This window comes from Pecten maximus, chromosome 10 (assembly GCF_902652985.1).
Source record: "Pecten maximus chromosome 10, xPecMax1.1, whole genome shotgun sequence".
Classification (NCBI taxonomy): Eukaryota; Metazoa; Mollusca; class Bivalvia; order Pectinida; family Pectinidae; genus Pecten; species Pecten maximus.
Window position 1 is genome coordinate 6,312,515 of NC_047024.1, and position 21,684 is coordinate 6,334,198.

The window sequence follows — 21,684 nt, forward strand, 5'->3', positions numbered from 1 at the left end:
ATACTCATTTCATTGTTCTATAGTTAGAACTTTTCTTGATGAATGCTGCACGGCAATGTGAGTGTCACAAAAAATAGATCCTGTTGAGGACATTGTACGGTTGAGGACACAACACACAAACTACCACTACGTGTAAATATTACGGTGTATATAAAGGCTTACTTACTTCCTAGTATGGACCTTGTCACGCGCTCTATACCTATTTATTTACAGAGAGTAAAAAACCCGACCGAGACGTAAATACCCTACCAGTATTGAATATCTAGTGATAACGCACGGGAACTTCCGCATTACTCAATTGCGGTTTCTCTTCAATCTACACAAAATATGATTAGACTTTGTCACTGACGGTTTGTGTATATGGGGACTGATCAGTGTTTTAACGTTCCGAGAAGTCAGTCTCTATTCCAAGTGGAGATTTCCCTTGCAGTCCGTGATATCACGACAATTCAACCTAAGTATCATTGGTAATGTGCTGTACACACTTACAAAGTACGGACTAGGGACCGTGTAACAATGCTGTCTCTTCACTTTATTTCATGAAACACGCGTTTATGGAAAAAAATTCCCGACTTGGCACGACATTTAATTCCATAAGTATGCATAATACATACAGGTATTTGCACCCACAGAGAAAAAGTAGGAGGTAAGTAAGATCTAACATTACGTTCATTAACAATTAATACGTGTATGTGTTTTTTTTTTTGTAATGTAGGTTGTTACGATTGTAGTCAGTGTTTGTGATCTGGCTGATGAAGAGATAACGGTCGGTAAAGGTGAGAGAGTGAGAGGCGTCGACAGAGATGAAAACAAGTAATGGGGGAGTCCTGTAGGCGGTAAACACGGTAACTAAGTAACTTCGTGTAACTACATGTAACTAAGAGAGTAAGGGTTATAGGATTGTTACGTGCATAGAAGTGTGAAAGTGGAGACTGGTGGAGTAGTATTGCTCGATTTCGAATCAGTTCAGTACCTTTTTACGTGAGGCTTGCGATCTATATACACTTTTACTTTAGGTTTGTCTTGTTGACGAATAAGATGCAACCAGTTTTGTCTAAAATAGGTTCTTTTCCAGTATGAAATGAAGAGCTTGGTATGATTTTGACAGGTGATTTTTTTCCTCACTGTAAATTAATGTCTACTTTCGTTTTGCCTATATTTCACCTTATCGCGTTAAATATAAAGAGGCTACGTTTGCATGCATTTTTATGTCCTTACATTATCTAGGGTCATGTCAAAGCAGATCAACCCGACGTTGTAATCATATACCCAGTGCAGTTGTGTTTACCTCTAACCCATCGTGTATACTGCTATGTTATATAATCAATAAACAAATATTATGTATCAGCATTAGTAATCATCTGTGCGCTCTATCGATTGAAAAGATTACAGGCGGGTACACCTACAGAGACCATAGCTACGCGGCGGCCTGAAACGGCAGGACTCGGAAGGTCGGTCGACAAACGAAAAACAGCGCGGGTTAACTCGTATTGTAACGCCATAGCGTTAGTCCTCCAGGACAACCTGTCCTTTCCTGGAGCACACCGCTCTGAGAGAGATAGAGGGAGTTCCTTCACCAATGGGATTCTTAATCTTTACAAAGAAGTTAGTAATATCTGTATCATTTGGAGTTCGTGAGCTATAGCATTCACCTTGGCACAATCTGGTATACATTGACGGGTGACGTGTACAGGTATTGTTGTTGAATTAAAAACACCCTTTTCTCTCTCGATTTAAACTCGTCCTGCTCTGTACTAGATCTACGTTATCCACTCTTCCCCTATTAACAAGCTGAAGCGTGCATACTAGATACTCTGATAATATAATGATTATCCAAAGACCTCCTTATCCTGTGTATCTCTGACCAATATTACAAAATATCCTTGTCTGGAAAGCTGTAATTATCACACATAACAATAGCGATTACCTAAAACATGTACATGATATCAGTTTGCAGTTATCCGCAACATGATTCTTAGTGACGACATGTTACCTGACACTCCGTAGTGACGACATGTTACCTGACACTCCTTAGTGACGACATGTTACCTGATACTCCTTAGTGACGACATGTTACCTGACACTCCGTAGTGACGACATGTAACCTGACACTCCTTATTGACGACATGTTACCTGACACTCCTTATTGACGACATGTTACCTGACACTCCTTAGTGACGACATGTAACCTGACACTCCTTAGTGTTGACATGTAACCTGACACTCCTTATTGACGACATGTTACCTGATACTCCTTAGTGACGACATGTTACCTGGCACTCCTTAGTGACGACATGTAACCTGACACTCCTTATTGACGACATGTTACCTGACACTCCTTAGTGACGACATGTTACCTGACACTCCTTAGTGTTGGCATGTTACCTGGCACTTCTTAGTGACGACATGTTACCTGACACTCCTTAGTGACGACATGTTACCTGACACTCCTTAGTGACGACATGTTACCTGACACTCCTTATTGACGACATGTTACCTGATACTCCTTAGTGACGACATGTTACCTGGCACTCCTTAGTGACGACATGTTACCTGACACTCCTTAGTGACGACATGTTACCTGACACTCCTTAGTGACGATATGTTACCTGACACTCCTTAGTGACAACATGTAACTTGACACTCCTTAGTGACGACATGTAACCTGACACTCCTTAGTGACGACATGTTACCTGACACTCCTTAGTGACGACATGTTACCTGACACTCCTTAGTGTTGACATGTTACCTGACACTCCTTATTGACGACATGTTACCTGATATTCCTTATTGACGACATGTTACCTGATACTCCTTAGTGACGACATGTTACCTGACACTCCTTAGTGACGACATGTTACCTGATACTCCTTAGTGACGACATGTTACCTGACACTTCTTAGTGACGACATGTTACCTGATACTCCTTATTGACGACATGTTACCTGATACTCCTTAGTGACGACATGTTACCTGACACTCCTTAGTGACGACATGTTACCCGACACTTCTTAGTGACGACATGTTATGTGACACTCCTTAGTGACGACATGTTATGTGACACTCCTTAGTGACGACATGTTACCTGGCACTCCTTAGTGACGACATGTTACCCGACACTTCTTAGTGACGACATGTTATGTGACACTCCTTAGTGACGACATGTTATGTGACACTCCTTAGTGACGACATGTTACCTGACACTCCTTAGTGACGACATGTTACCTGACACTCCTTAGTGACGACATGTAACTTGACACTCCTTAGTGACGACATGTTACCTGACACTCCTTAGTAACGACATGTTACCTGACACTCCTTAGTGACGACATGTTACCCGACACTCCTTAGTGTTTGCATGTTACCTGGCACTTCTTAGTGACGACATGTTACCTGACACTCCTTAGTGACGACATGTTACCCTACACTCCTTAGTGACGACATGTAACTTGACACTCCTTAGTGACGACATGTTACCTGACACTCCTTAGTAACGACATGTTACCTGACACTCCTTAGTGACGACATGTTACCTGACACTCCTTAGTGACGACATGTTACTTGACACTCCTTAGTGACGACATGTTACCTGACACTCCTTAGTAACGACATGTTACCTGACACTCCTTAGTGACGACATGTTACTTGACACTCCTTAGTGACGACATGTTACCTGACACAGCTTAGTGACGACATGTTATCTGACACTCCTAAGTGACGACATGTTACCTGACACTCCTTAGTGACGACATGTTACCTGACACTCCTTAGTGACGGCATGTTACCTTACACTCCTTAGTGACGGCATGTTACCTTACACTCCTTAGTGACGACATGTTACCTGGCACTCCTTAGTGACGACATGTTACCCGACACTCCTTAGTGACGGCATGGTATCTGACACTCCTTAGTGACGACATGTTATGTGACACTCCTTAGTAAAGACATGTTACCTGGCACTCCTTAGTGACGACATGTTGCCTGGCACTCCTTAGTGACGACCTGTTACCCCACACTCCTTAGTGACGACATGTTACCTGACACTCCTTAGTAACGACATGTTACCTAACTTTCCTTAGTGACGACATGTTATCTGACACTCCTTAGGGACGACATGTTACGTGACACTCGTTAGTGACGACATGTTATCTGTCACTCCTTAGTGACGACATGTTACCTGACACTCCGTATTGACGACATGTTATGTAACACTCCTTAGTGACGACATATTACCTGACACTCCGTAGTGACGACATGTAACCTAAAACTCCGTATTGACCACATGTTACTTGACACTCCTTAGTGACGACATGTTACCTGACACTCCTTATTGACGACATGTGACCTGACACTCTTTAGTGTTGACATGTTACCTGACACTCCTTATTGACGACATGTTTCCTGACACTCCTTAGTGTTGACATGTTACCTGGCACTTATTAGTGACGACATGTTACCTGACACTCCTTAGTGACGACATATTAGCTGACACTCCGTAGTGACGACATGTTACCTGACACTGCTTAGTGACGACATGTTACCTGACACTCCTTAGTGACGACATGTTACCTGACACTCCTTATTGACGACATGTTACCTGACACTCCTTAGTCCTTAGTGACGACTTGTTACCTGACAATCCGTAGTGACGACATGTTACCTGACACTCCTTATTGATGACATGTGACTTGACACTCCATAGTGTTGACATGTGACCTGACACTCCTTAGTGACGACATGTTACCTGACACTCCTTTTTGACGACATGTAACCTAAAACTCCATATTGACGATATTTACTTGACACTCCTTAGTGTTGACATGTTACCTGGCACTCCTTAGTGACGACATGTTATGTGACACTCCGCAGTGACGACCTGTAACTTGACACTCCTTAGTGACGATATGTTATCTGACACTCCTAAGTGACGACATGTTACCTGGCACTCCTTAGTGACGACATGTTACCTGACACTCCTTAGTAACGAGATGTTACCTGGCACTCCTTAGTGACGACATGTTACCTGACACTCTTTAGCCACGACATGTTACCTGGCACTCCTTTTTGACGACATGTAACCTAAAACTCCATATTGACGATATTTACTTGACACTCCTTAGTGTTGACATGTTATTTGACACTCCTTAGTGTTGACATGTTACCTGACACTCCTTAGTGACGACATGTTGCCTGGCACTCCTTAGTGACGACATGTTACCTGACACTCCTTAGTGACGACATGTTACCTGACACTCCTTAGTGACGATATGTTGTCTGACACTCCTTAGTGACGACATGTTACCTGACACTCCTTAGTGACGACATGTTACCTGGCACTCCTTAGTGACGACATGTTACCTGGCACTCCTTAGTGACGACATGTTACCAGGCACTCCTTAGTGACGACATGTTACCTGACACTCCTTAGTGACGACATGTTACCTGGCACTCCTTAGTAACGACATGTTACCTGACACTCCTTAGTAACGACATGTTACTTGACACTCCTTAGTGACGACATGTTACCTGACACTCCTTAGTAACGACATGTTACCTGACACTCCTTAGTGACGACATGTTATGTGACACTCCGCAGTGACGATATGTTACCTGACACTCCTTAGTGACGACATGTTGCCTGGCACTCCTTAGTGACGACATGTTACCTGACACTCCTTAGTGACGACATGTTACCTGACACTCCTTAGTGACGATATGTTGTCTGACACTCCTTAGTGACGACATGTTACCTGACACTCCTTAGTGACGACATGTTACCTGGCACTCCTTAGTGACGACATGTTACCTGGCACTCCTTAGTGACGACATGTTACCAGGCACTCCTTAGTGACGACATGTTACCTGACACTCCTTAGTGACGACATGTTACCTGGCACTCCTTAGTGACGACATGTTACCTGACACTCCTTTGTAACGACATGTTACTTGACACTCCTTAGTGACGACATGTTACCTGACACTCCTTAGTAACGACATGTTACCTGACACTCCTTAGTGACGACATGTTATGTGACACTCCGCAGTGACGATATGTTACCTGACACTACTTAGTTACGACATGTTACCTGGCACTTCTTAGAGACATGTTATGTGATACTCCGCAGTGCACGGTTTGATATTTTGTGTTACTGCATGTTCTTTTTTCGTATTCATTCGATCCTTTTTTAAAGCCGCATACTCCCAAACAACCTTAAATTATAGTTGCACACATGTTTTAATGGCAATCCAAGATGCCCATTCACGCTCTCCCAACATTATAATGACCACTGGCCTGGACGCTTGACCGGGGTAGTCCTCGCGAGATTTGTCACGGAGCCGAGAACGTGCGCTGCACATAAACTACACACATGGCCTTTGTTTACATATCGAGCATACGTGAACTTTGCCTAATAATGCTTTCATTTAAACATATTAACAGAATATTCGGGTAATAACTGAACAAAATAAACAAACATAATTATATTGTTCACATTTAAATACTTAATTTTAAAATGTAGCAATTTGCATACAACAAAACATCGATAAAATTTTAGATCGGTGAAGTTGACAATGTTCAAAAGCTAACCAGCAATCCAATAGACGTCCGGCAAAATCGGAATTCGAGTCTATTGCCTTTTCTTTCTCTCGTTAAGTTCTAACGAATCATTTCCTTTACTAAGGAAATACTCGGGTTTTGCCCATTCCAATCACTTTTGCGTCTTTCTTTGGCAAAATATGTCTGTGTTTCCCCAGGTCCACACTTTCGGCGTCCCGCCCTTGCATTGTGGGACTAATTTTCAGAGAAACTTGGTCCGGCAGCCACAGTTATTATTTTTGGGAATTCCCCGTATACTTTCATAAATACACATTTTCTTTCAGTTTCTGATTCACGATATTCTGTTAGGTATGTATCAAGTCCGAATACTGTAAAAGCTCAAAATGTAAACATTGATATATGTTTCTTCTGGAGTATGTGGCTTTAATATACTCTATGACAACATATACTCCTTTGTGTTTTTTTTTTTTTTTTTTTTGTATGTTTTGCTACTTGAAGTAAACAAATTTTCGTTTTAGCAGCAAACTTGGTATAGTTTTGATTTAGTGGTTAATATCCGACACATCACCGGGATTGTTATACTCTCTGATTACAGTGTTTCCGGAACTCAAGGAACTCTTGTTTATTTCCGTTTACAACAAACACCGACAGCCATGTAAATGGGCTGGTGTGTTACTTGTGTATATATAAATACATAAACAACTATATTTAGCAATACTTTCCGAACCGGAAATGAAAAACACGTGGACTTATGGTGGGGAATTCGTCTATTTTTACACCCGCCTAGAGACACAGAAAGCAAGATAAAATGAAAATGGACAATATCAATAAAGACCGCGTGTTTGTCTTGCTGTTATCTTTAAAAAAAATGCAATCTGGCCTTTAGAAGTCACATGATAGTACTTCGAGCGATCCGTTGTCTCTTCTAGAAACTAGCTGGACAGATCTATCTGTGATATTGGGGTACACTGGGTAGAATTGAGACAGATCTACATCCTGTATTAGGAAGTCAGTGGATAGTATTTAGACTGGTTTGTCTGCTGTGTTAGGAGGTCAGTGTATAGTATTTAGACTGGTTTGTCTGCTGTGTGAGGAGGTCAGTTGATAGTATTTAGACCGATTTGTCTGATGTGTAAGGAGGTCAGTATATAGTATTTAGGCCGATTTGTCTGCTGTGTTAGGAGGTCAGTGTATAGTATTTAGACCGATTTGTCTGCTGTGTGAGGAGGTCAGTGTATAGTATTTAGACTGGTTTGTCTGCTGTGTGAGGAGGTCAGTTGATAGTATTTAGACCGATTTGTCTGATGTGTTAGGAGGTCAGTATATAGTATTTAGACCGATTTGTCTGCTGTGTTAGGAGGTCAGTGTATAGTATTTAGACCGACTTGTCTGCTATGTTAGGAGGTCAGTGTATAGTATTTAGACCGATTTGTCTGCTGTGTTAGGAGGTCAGTGTATAGTATTTAGACCGACTTGTCTGCTATGTTAGGAGGTCAGTGTATAGTATTTAGACCGATTTGTCGGCTGTGTTAGGAGGTCAGTGTATAGTATTTAGACCGATTTGTCTGCTGTTTGAGGAGGTCAGTGTATAGTATTTAGACCGATTTGTCTGATGTGTTAGGAGGTCAGTATATAGTATTTAGACCGATTTGTCTGCTGTGTGAGGAGGTCAGTGTATAGTATTTAGACCGATTTGTCTGCTGTGTGAGGAGGTCAGTGTATAGTATTTAGACCGATTTGTCTGCTGTGTTAGGAGGTCAGTGTATATTATTTAGACCGATTTGTCTGCTGTGTGAGGAGGTCAGTGTATAGTATTTAGACCGATTTGTCTGCTGTGTTAGGAGGTCAGTGTATAGTATTTAGACCGGTTTGTCTGCTGTGTGAGGAGGTCAGTGTATAGTATTTAGACCGATTTGTCTGCCGTGTTAGGAGGTCAGTGGGTAGACCGATTTGTCTGCTGTGTTAGGAGGTCAGTGGGTAGACCGATTTGTCTGCTATGTTAGGAGGTCAGTGTATAGTATTTAGACCGATTTGTCTGCTGTGTTAGGAGGTCAGTGTATAGTATTTAGACTGGTTTGTCTGCTGTGTTAGGAGGTCAGTGGGTAGACCGATTTGTCTGCTATGTTAGGAGGTCAGTGTATAGTATTTAGACCGATTTGTCTGCTGTGTTAGGAGGTCAGTGTATAGTATTTAGACCGATTTGTCTGCCGTGTTAGGAGGTCAGTGGGTAGACCGATTTGTCTGCTGTGTTAGGAGGTCAGTGGGTAGACCGATTTGTCTGCTATGTTAGGAGGTCAGTGTATAGTATTTAGACCGATTTGTCTGCTGTGTTAGGAGGTCAGTGTATAGTATTTAGACCGATTTGTCTGCTGTGTTAGGAGGTCAGTGTATAGTATTTAAACCGATTTGTCTGCCGTGTTAGGAGGTCAGTGGGTAGTATTTAGACCGATTTGTCTGCTGTGTGAGGAGGTCAGTGTATAGTATTTAAACCGATTTGTCTGCCGTGTTAGGAGGTCAGTGTATAGTATTTAGACCGATTTGTCTGCTGTGTTAGGAGGTCAGTAGGTAGACTGTGTTGTCTGCGGTGTTAGGAGGTCAGTATATAGTATTTAGACTGATTTGTCTGCTGTGTGAGGAGGTCAGTGTATAGTATTTAGACTGGTTTGTCTGCTGTGTGAGGAGGTCAGTGTATAGTATTTAGACCGATTTGTCTGCCGTGTTAGGTGGTCAGTGGGTAGACCGATTTGTCTGCTGTGTTAGGAGATCAGTGGGTAGACCTATTTGTCTGCTGTGTGAGGAGGTCAGTGTATAGTATTTAGACCGATTTGTCTGCCGTGTTAGGTGGTCAGTGGGTAGACCGATTTGTCTGCTGTGTTAGGAGGTCAGTGGGTAGTACAGGTATTTAGACCGATTTGTCTGCTGTGTTAGGAGGTCAGTGGGTAGACCGATTTGTTTGCTATGTTAGGAGGTCAGTGGGTAGACCGATTTGTCTGCTGTGTTAGGAGGTCAGTGGGTAGACCGATTTGTTTGCTATGTTAGGAGGTCAGTGGGTAGACCGATTTGTCTGCTGTGTTAGGAGGTCAGTGGGTAGACCGATTTGTTTGCTATGTTAGGAGGTCAGTGGGTAGACCGTGGTGTCTGCTGTGTTAGGAGGTCAGTGTATAGTATTTAGACTGATTTGTCTGCTGTGTTAGGAGGTCAGTGGATAGACCGATTTGTCTGCTGTGTGAGGAGGTCAGTGTATAGTATTTAGACTGATTTGTCTGCTATGTTAGGAGGTCAGTGTATAGTATTTAGACTGATTTGTCTGCTGTTTGAGGAGGTCAGTGTATAGTATTTAGACTGATTTGTCTGCTGTGTGAGGAGGTCAGTGTATAGTATTTAGACCGATTTGTCTGCTATGTTAGGAGGTCAGTGGGTAGACCGATTTGTCTGCTGTGTGAGGAGGTCAGTGTATAGTATTTAGACCGATTTGTCTGCTGTGTTAGGAGGTCAGTGTATAGTATTTAGACCGATTTGTCTGCTGTGTGAGGAGGTCAGTGTATAGTATTTAGACTGATTTGTCTGCTATGTTAGGAGGTCAGTGGGTAGACCGATTTGTCTGCTGTGTGAGGAGGTCAGTGTATAGTATTTAGACCGATTTGTCTGCTGTGTTAGGAGGTCAGTGTATAGTATTTAGACTGATTTGTCTGCTGTGTTAGGTCAGTGTATAGTATTTAGACCGTGTTATCTGCTGTGTTAGGAGGTCAGTGGGTAGACCGATTTGTCTGTTGTGTTAACCGTGTTGTCTGTTGTGTTAACCGTGTTGTCTGCTGTATTAACCGTGTTGTCTGCTGTATTAACCGTGTTGTCTGCTGTATTAACTGTGTTGTCTGTTGTGTTAACCGTGTTGTCTGCTGTATTAACCGTGTTGTCTGCTGTGTTAACCGTGTTGTCTGCTGTGTTAACCGTGTTGTCTGCTGTATTAACCGTGTTGTCTGCTGTATTAACCGATTTGTCTGCTGTATTAACCGTATTGTCTGCTGTATTAACCGTGTTGTCTGCTGTGTTAACCGTGTTGTCTGCTGTGTTAACCGTGTTGTCTGCTGTGTTAACTGTGTTGTCTGCTGTATTAACCGTGTTGTCTGCTGTGTTAACCGTGTTGTTTGCTGTATTAACCGTGTTGTCTGCTTATTAACCGTGTTGTCTGCTGTGTTAACCGTGTTGTCTGCTGTATTAACCGTGTTGTCTGCTGTGTTAACCGTGTTGTCTGCTGTATTAACCGTGTTGTCTGCTGTGTTAACCGTGTTGTCTGCTGTATTAACCGTGTTGTCTGCTGTGTTAACCGTGTTGTTTGCTGTATTAACCGTGTTGTCTGTTGTGTTAACCGTGTTGTCTGCTGTATTAACCGTGTTGTCTGCTGTATTAACCGTGTTGTCTGCTGTGTTTACCGTGTTGTCTGCTGTATTAACCGTGTTGTCTGCTGTGTTAACCGTGTTGTCTGCTGTATTAACCGTGTTGTCTGCTGTGTTAACCGTGTTGTCTGCTGTATTAACCGTGTTGTCTGCTGTGTTAACCGTGTTGTTTGCTGTATTAACCGTGTTGTCTGTTGTGTTAACCGTGTTGTCTGCTGTATTAACCGTGTTGTCTGTTGTGTTAACCGTGTTGTCTGCTGTGTTAACCGTGTTGTCTGCTGTATTAACCGTGTTGTCTGCTGTGTTAACCGTGTTGTCTGCTGTGTTAACCGTGTTGTTTGCTGTATTAACCGTGTTGTCTGCTGTATTAACCGTGTTGTCTGCTTATTAACCGTGTTGTCTGCTGTGTTTACCGTGTTGTCTGCTGTATTAACCGTGTTGTCTGCTGTATTAACCGTGTTGTCTGCTGTATTAACCGTGTTGTCCGCTGTGTTAACCGTGTTGTCTGCTGTGTTAACCGTGTTGTCTGCTGTATTAACCGTGTTGTCCGCTGTGTTAACCGTGTTGTCCGCTGTGTTAACCGTGTTGTCTGCTGTGTAAGTTTCTGGATATCATTAAGAATGTTATAGATTGTCACCTTTGACACTCAGATCGACTATTGTTTTTATTAGAATAATATTTTAAATGACAAGAGTTATGCCGGACGCGTGAGAAGAGTATGGTTGACAAGTGTTCCTTTCCGTCACAACCCGTCCGTCTAGCCCTCAATATACATAATACAAGTGTAATGTATCAATGCGTCATCTGAAACCATCCACAGACACCAACGAAGGATTTGTCTTACATTTACTATGTCTCGTGGACGTTATAAAGGGACAACAAGGAAAGCTCTGTAATGTTATATTGGTAGAACGTGTAGGGTACACTGAATTACACCCGGATACAGGACACAAATATCATTTAAATACACAATGGTCTAGAGACATGCTCTTTTTATTTGAGAATTTAAACATCATGAACATTGACTCGGTGCCCAATTGGTCATTTTCGTGATACATCCTGCGAACTATCTTAATTTTCCAAATTTGATAGATATTTTCATAATTCCTCCTTTGTTATCGACGATTTCCATGTAATAGTTATCTCTTATCAATTGTAAACTACTGGTGTTAATGTTCATTTTGTCAAATGAAAGCCAGTAAAGTAAATTAGAAAGATCAGCCCTGTGTAGTTCGTGATGTACGAAAGTAAATGAACATACTTTATTTCTATAAATTACTGTAAGATACAATGTATAAATGTTTGATCAATAATACATTACATCCTGTTATATAGACGGTTATGTATGTGTGTATAATTATACATTACATTCTGTTATGTAGACGGTTATGTATGTGTGTACAATTATACATAACATCCTGTTATATAGACGGTTATGTATGTGTGTATCATTATACATTACATTCTGTTATATAGACGGTTATGTATGTGTGTACAATTATACATAACATCCTGTTATATAGACAGTTATGTATGTGTACAATTATACATAACATCCTGTTATATAGACAGTTATGTATGTGTGTACATTATACATAACATCCTGTTATATAGACGGTTATGTATGTGTGTATCATTATACATTACATTCTGTTATATAGACGGTTATGTATGTGTGTACAATTATACATAACATCCTGTTATATAGACAGTTATGTATGTGTACAATTATACATAACATCCTGTTATATAGACAGTTATGTATGTGTGTACATTATACATTACATCCTGTTATATAGACGGTTATGTATGTGTGTACCATTATACATTATTTCCTGTTATATAGACAGTTATGTATGTGTGTACCATTATACATTATTTCCTGTTATATAGACAGTTATGTATGTGTACAATTATACATTACATCCTGTTATATAGACAGTTATGTATGTATGTGTACAATTATACATTACATCCTGTTATATAGACAGTTATGTATGTGTGTACAATTATACATTATATCATGTTATATAGACGGTTATGTATATGTACAATTATACATTATATCATGTTATATAGACGGTTATGTATATGTACAATTATACATTATATCATGTTATATAGACGGTTATGTATGTGTGTACCATTATACATTACATTCTGTTATATAGACGGTTATGTATGTGTGTGTACAATTGTACATTACATCCTGTTATATAGACGGTTATGTATGTGTGTACAATTGTACATTAAATCCTGTTATATAGACGGTTATGTATGTGTGTATAATTATACCTTACATCATGTTATATAGACGGTTATGTATATGTACAATTATACATTATATCATGTTATATAGACGGTTATGTATGTGTGTACCATTATACATTACATTCTGTTATATAGACGGTTATGTATGTGTGTGTACAATTGTACATTACATCCTGTTATATAGACGGTTATGTATGTGTGTACAATTGTACATTAAATCCTGTTATATAGACGGTTATGTATGTGTGTATAATTATACCTTACATCATGTTATATAGACGGTTATGTATGTGTGTACCATTATACATTACATTCTGTTATATAGACGGTTATGTATGTGTGTGTACAATTGTACATTACATCCTGTTATATAGACGGTTATGTATGTGTGTACAATTGTCCATTAAATCCTGTTATATAGACAGTTATGTATGTGTGTGTACAATTCTACATTACATCCTGTTATATAGACGGTTATGTATGTGTGTATAATTATACATTATAAAGACAGTTATGTATGTGTGTACGATTATACATTAAATCCTGTTATATAGACAGTTATGTATGTGTGTGTACAATTCTACATTACATCCTGTTATATAGACGGTTATGTATGTGTGTACAATTGTACATTAAATCCTGTTATATAGACAGTTATGTATGTGTGTGTACAATTATACATTATATAGACAGTTATGTATGTGTATACAATTATACATAACACCCTGTTATATAGACGGTTATGTATGTGTGTACAATTATACATTACATCATGTTATATAGACGGTTATGTATGTGTGTGTACATTTATACATTACATTCTGTTATATAGACGGTTATGTGTGTGTACATTTATACATTACATCCTGTTATATAGACGGTTATGTATGTGTGTGTACAATTATACATTACATCCTGTTATATAGACGGTTATGTATGTGTGTGTACATTTATACATTACATTCTGTTATATAGACGGTTATGTATGTGTGTGTACATTTATACATTACATCCTGTTATATAGACGGTTATGTATGTGTGTGTACATTTATACATTACATTCTGTTATATAGACGGTTATGTATGTGTGTGTACATTTATACATTACATTCTGTTATATAGACGGTTATGTATGTGTGTACAATTATACATTACATCCTGTTATATAGACGGTTATGTATGTGTGTGTACAATTCTACATTACATCCTGTTATATAGACGGTTATGTATGTGTGTGTACAATTATACATTACATTCTGTTATATAGACGGTTATGTATGTGTGTGTACATTTATACATTACATCCTGTTATATAGACGGTTATGTATGTGTGTGTACATTTATACATTACATCCTGTTATATAGACGGTTATGTATGTGTGTGTACATTTATACATTACATCCTGTTATATAGACGGTTATGTATGTGTGTGTACAATTATACATTACATTCTGTTATATAGACGGTTATGTATGTGTGTGTACATTTATACATTACATCCTGTTATATAGACAGTTATGTATGTGTGTACAATTATACATTACATCCTGTTATATAGACGGTTATGTATGTGTGTACAATTATACATTACATCCTGTTATATAGACGGTTATGTATGTGTGTGTACAATTATACATTACATCATGTTATATAGACAGTTATGTATGTGTGTGTACAATTATACATTACATCCTGTTATATAGACAGTTATGTATGTGTGTACAATTATACATTACATCCTGTTATATAGACGGTTATGTATGTGTACAATTCTACATTACATTCTGTTATATAGACGGTTATGTATGTGTGTGTACAATTCTACATTACATTCTGTTATATAGACGGTTATGTATGTGTGTACATTTATACATTACATTCTGTTATATAGACGGTTATGTATGTGTGTGTACAATTCTACATTACATTCTGTTATATAGACGGTTATGTATGTGTACAATTCTACATTACATTCTGTTATATAGACGGTTATGTATGTGTGTGTACAATTCTACATTACATTCTGTTATATAGACGGTTATGTATGTGTACAATTCTACATTACATTCTGTTATATAGACGGTTATGTATGTGTGTGTACATTTATACATTACATTCTGTTATATAGACGGTTATGTATGTGTGTGTACAATTCTACATTACATCCTGTTATATAGACGGTTATGTATGTGTGTACAATTATACATTACATCCTGTTATATAGACGGTTATGTATGTATATGTACATTTATACATTACATTCTGTTATATAGACGGTTATGTATGTGTGTGTACAATTATACATTACATTCTGTTATATAGACGGTTATGTATGTGTGTACAATTATACATTACATTCTGTTATATAGACGGTTATGTATGTGTGTGTACAATTATACATTACATCCTGTTATATAGACGGTTATGTATGTGTGTGTACATTTATACATTACATCCTGTTATATAGACGGTTATGTATGTGTGTACAATTATACATTACATCCTGTTATATAGACGGTTATGTATGTGTGTGTACAAATATACATTACATTCTGTTATATAGACGGTTATGTATGTGTGTGTACAATTATACATTACATTCTGTTATATAGACGGTTATGTATGTGTGTACAATTATACATTACATTCTGTTATATAGACAGTTATGTATGTGTGTACAATTATACATTACATTCTGTTATATAGACAGTTATATATGTGTGTACAATTATACATTACATCATGTTATATAGACGGTTATGTATGTGTGTACAATTATACATTATATCCTGTTATATAGACGGTTATGTATGTGTGTACAATTATACATTACATCATGTTATATAGACGGTTATGTATGTGTGTGTACATTTATACATTACATCCTGTTATATAGACGGTTATGTATGTGTGTACAATTATACATTACATCCTGTTATATAGACGGTTATGTATGTATATGTACAATTATACATTATATCATGTTATATAAACAGTTATGTATATGTGTGTACAATTATACATTACATCCTGTTATATAGACAGGTATTGTTTGGTCTTGTGTACACTTTAACATTATAACCTATTTGAGATTGCTGATAAAATTATCTTTTGATTGATAGATATCATAATTTTCTTTTCAGGTCAGATATTTTCCATGGCATTCTTGCTGCACACATCTTTCCATCGGTAAGTCGACTCCTTATTTACACGTATATCACATGTACATCACACGTGCGTCTTACATGCATCGTAAAACACACGTACATTTTACGAACTTGTAACATTGTACATACATCGTAAAACACAAGCTCATTACACGTACGTTTTGTACGTCATTACTGATTCCCGCACTTTTTGTAACTATTAATTTTTCGATGTTTTCAATTTTGTTTTCAAGTATATGAAATGCAATAAAAAGAAAATTGAATGGTTTCCCGTTAAATGTAACATATATTTCACGAGTATGACAGAATATTTCGATATTTTTCACTCGTGCATCGCACTCGTGGAAATATCGATATTCTGTCATACTCGTGAAATATATGTTATATTAAACGGGAAACCATTCAATATCCTCTATTTATTTATCTGATAACTACATGTATAAGGGTTACATCTTAATTACTTATCTGGGAAAATATAAGGGTGTCTACTGAAGTTATCTACATCTGTATAAACTTTTGAGGGCTAAATTGTCATTGTAGCGGACATCCAAAACATGTAGCGATGTCTTTGTAACATTCCTGGAAGGGAGACAATAGTAACAATGAATGTCGGGGGTATATTTCCTTGAACAGTGATATAATATCATTGGTCAGTCACAATCAAAGTCGGGGGTATATTGTCCTGAACAATGTTATAATATCACTGGTCAGTTACAATCAAAGTCGGGGGTATATTGTCCTGAACAATGTTATAATATCACTGGTCAGTTACAATCAAAGTCGGGGGTATATTGTCCTGAACAATGTTATAATATCACTGGTCAGTCACAATCACAATACAACAGTAAACACAGGATCAAATTTGATCTCAATATCAGTACTGATTCAAAGGGCCTCAACAACATTTCACTTTATTACTTAAGCGTGTCTTTGTTCAAACTATATACCTGCGTTATTTATCTATATACACCATGTCATGATTGGAATGGCATATTTTGGTGGCGATTCCTATTGACAGCGGGCCTACTAGACACCTCGACAACGTATTATGAGACAGATCTATAGTAGGTCTGTAACACGAACATTAAATACATTCCAATATCTCCAGTCTCTAGAGAGAACAGCTATTACGATTACCATATAATTCGGCATTTGTACGTGACAAGTCCGTTGTGTAATTCATTGCAGTATGCGATGTATATTTTATCGAATCTTTTTATTTGTAGATAATAAATTTTGTTTTTTTATATACATGTCCTGACCTTACACACTATGCGATCTCCCGTAGCGGTGATAAATTATCTGCGGTCTTTCTCATGTGTTATCAGATAAACAAGGTTAAACTTTGATCAAATTAAAACACACACGAAATGAAACACAGGTGAACGTTTACTACAATATTCTTCAAGAGTCACAATGTAAAAGTCTTTATTTCATTATAAAGATACAAATGTTTATACGCTGTTACAGGTAGAAACAATAGCTACAATACAATACAGGTAAATATAATCTGTATATATCTTGATCCGTATTTTTGAGATGCCAGATTGTTGTGTGCTTTTAACTTAGAGGTTTTGGGGTTTATTTTATTACAATAGTGCAATTGATTAATAGTGAAAATAGTAGAGGAATTAATAGTGGAATAGTCAGACATAAAAAATAAACAATGTTGTCACACACGAATATTGAGACCGTAATTTAATCTGGTAGGCACTCATACATACGTAATAAAGCAATGTTAGGTGGTTTTCCCCTAAATAGACTACATGTTATCTAGTGTTGTTTAAACACGTCGAACAATACATCAAGGGCTAAATATGGACCGAGGGGACAAACCCACACACTTCCTTGTTACAACTAATACAAACTAAAGTTTAACACTATGCTATCCACAAGTTTCTCGCCTTAAATAACAAAAAAAACACCCATACAAATAACGAAAACATATCATTTATTGGTGAAGTTATAATAAAATATGTCCACCTTGTAGATAAGGCGGTTTATTACTGTTGTAGTTATAAGAAAATATGTCCACCTTGTAGATAAGGAGGTTTATTACTGTTGTAGTTATAATAAAATATGTCCACCAAGTAGATAAGGCGGTGTATTATTACTGTTGTAGTTATAATAAAATATGTCCACCTTGTAGATAAGGCGGTTTATTACTGTTGTAGTTATAATAAAATATGTCCACCAAGTAGATAAGGCGGTTTATTACTGTTGTAGTTATAATAAAAGATGGCCACCTTGTAGATAAGGAGGTTTATTACTGTTGTAGTTATAATAAAACATGTCCAACTTGTAGATAAGGAGGGTTATTACTGTTGTAGTTATAATAAAACATGTCCACCAAGTAGATAAGGCGGTTTATTACTGTTGTAGTTATAATAAAACATGGCCACCTTGTAGATAAGGAGGTTTATTACTGTTGTGGTTATAATGAAAGATGTCCACCAAGTAGATATGGAGGTTTATTACTTTTGCAATTATCGAGTTTATGTAACATAATATCACAGCAAGCCGTATATGTTTTACCAATGTCGATATGGATCAATGATAATGTAAATCATTCAAAAATAGAATTATAACCTTTGAGATAGGCATTAGAAATTAATAATTTGTTTTCGCAACTTCTAATTAAAACCCACATAAATTAATTAAAACCTTCACCCTCCTTTATCAGATGTAATATAATGTTTAGTGTATTGTGTCATACACATGAATTCCAAACACAAAAGTCCTAATCTGTTTACTTCTTCTGTATCTATTTTACACTTGTTGTTTATGTAGCTGACTTACGTGTTTGGTGATATGCTAATTTTCACTTCGAAATGTAGGACATAAACATAAACCATTAAAAAGGAACTCCTTTTATCATTTTGTCTACCAAATATTTTACAGATGTTCCGATATAAAACCACATACAAAGTTCTGTTGATACCCTCCTTATTCCAATATGTATGTCTAGTCATTTCAAGTTCTCTAATCAGTGGTGTTCAGAGACAGATACTAAACATGTAATGCGTTATGCGTGGATAAACAGAGGTTTGAAAGTAAAATGTATTTTACATGTACATGCACCGTGTACTCATTACATGACGTCCGGTGCCAATGGTTTTCATTAACCTGACAAAACATATATTGTATCAGTTAGCTCTACCGAACAATAACATCTGCGAACATGTTTACAAAATGCTTGGCCAAGATGACTCTACGTACATACAAAATAGGCTGGTTGAATATTTAACGAAATTCGATATGTATCATACAGACTCCATTGCAAAGTAAGACATTTTTAAGAAATATATTCCTTGAATAGACGAGACACGGTCAAAGGTACGATTTCATTTTTTTTTTTAAATTCATTATCATTTTGTGTTGACGTTGAATATTAAACATTGTGTATTGAGGACACACATCAACAGTGTTTCCTACTAAATAACAAAACTACTCTTTCGATATACACGCTGTTAACAGGTATATAATTGTCAATGTCGCTAAACCTATTATCCAATAAAGTGACATGTATGTGGTATTCATCAGTACAGATATAAAAAAATCTTCACCCTATTGCATGTCGTTTGCATATGTAGAGCTAGCTCCAGTAAATGTATACAAGCTGCCGTTTGTAGGTGCATTCTTTTGTGATAAATTAACAATGTCATTCCGGGTAGACTATACATGTATCATTGTGACCCGAGTTATTTATATCCACCGTACATGCCCAGGTAAAACCTACCTGGCCCAGGTATACCCATTATAACTTCCTGGTCTTGTTGTAAATACACACAGTTGGCCGACGTATTGACGGAGCCTCTAGGAGGTACGGACGACTTCGGCCCCCTAGACCTCTCTCTACGAAACAATATGGAGGAGACGGCGACAGATATCTATCAGAGAGGCTTAGCGGAGGAAGACTTCCTCAACCCAGATGCCATGGAGATTGAACAGAGCGGATTAAGTGGAGGTAGGTGTTTTCTCTTTTTGTTGTTGTCATGCGTTGTAGATGAGCTTCATTTAACCTTCCTTGTCAAAACGAAAGTAGAATTGGCTTGTAACTACATGCACATCCTATTCCAGCTTTACCTGTCAATATTTATGTGTTTCTGGCTTGTTCAGTATTACAGTTATTTATAGTTATTTAATGTAAAACGATTTTAATTAAAAAAGAGTTTTTAGATAAGAATTGTTAATAATATTTGAAAAAAACACTTTCTCTCGTTAGCGATGATACTTATCATATACCATATTTGTGTCACTGTGGTATTTTCCATTTCCAATCCTCTCGCTCTAACATTATTATGTAACATATTGTGTGACTGTGATTTTTATTTCCAATCATATCCCCTAACAATATTATATAACATATTCGTGAAACTTTGGTATTTTCTATTTCCAATCCTATCTCTCTAACATTATCATATAACATATTCATGAAACTTTGGTATTTTCTATTTCCAATCCTATCTCTCTAACATTATCATATAACATACTTGTGTGATTGTGACTTTTTAATTCCAATCCTATGTCCCCAACATTGTTACTTAACATAATTGTGTAACTGTGGTATTTTCTATTTCCAATCCTAACTCTCTACCATTATTATATAACATGTTTGTGTAACTGTGACTTTTTATTTCCAATCCTATCTACCTAACATTTTTATATCACATATTTGTGTGACTTTGGTACTTTCCATTTCCAATTCTTACTCTCTAACATCATCATATTATATACTTTCCAGTGAAACAATATTTGATGTCTTGTCAGTATGACTAATACATTGTAATCCTTCACAATCATGTCACTGTATCATAATTATGTTTGTATAACTGGTGTTTTTGTTATAAATGAATTGTAAATAAATATAGGAGCCTTATCCCTTTTGATGTTTACACAAATTGATACTAAACATACTTGATTATCACGCAAGGCTACTACAATGCATATTACATAATAATCTACTGCTAGAAATTAATTGAAAAGGAATAGTATTTTTTATCCTATTTAAAGTAATGTTTTCTGGAATATTATATCATATTATATCTACATACTGCAGTCCTCGTAAACAAGCGACATTTAGTAAATAGACCTACATGCTAATCTTCATTACCTGTTTCCTTTCTCTAACAAATATGTACGGATCAAATCTTAAGGGGTACAAATTAGCTAATAATTATAATATAATACTTATTTTCGAATTCTACAAATCTTTTCCTAAAACTCGAATTATCACCTCTTAACAATTTTGATAACAAATATTCCTGGTTTAAGTTGTTCGTGATATTTCATGAA

The 21,684-nt window shown here is 37.2% G+C and overlaps 1 protein-coding gene across 1 annotated transcript in view; it reads left to right on the forward strand.

Moving 5' to 3' along the window:
• The first annotated feature begins 268 nt into the window (after window positions 1–268).
• LOC117336744 overlaps window positions 269–21,684 on the forward strand; it is a 34,823-nt gene continuing 13,407 nt past the window's right edge. The window contains exons 1-3 of the mRNA XM_033897364.1: window positions 269–646; window positions 16,366–16,411; window positions 20,182–20,356. Of these exons, the coding sequence (XP_033753255.1) occupies window positions 540–646; window positions 16,366–16,411; window positions 20,182–20,356 (328 nt within the window). The 5' untranslated portion in view covers window positions 269–539. The remainder of the gene's footprint in view (window positions 647–16,365; window positions 16,412–20,181; window positions 20,357–21,684) is intronic.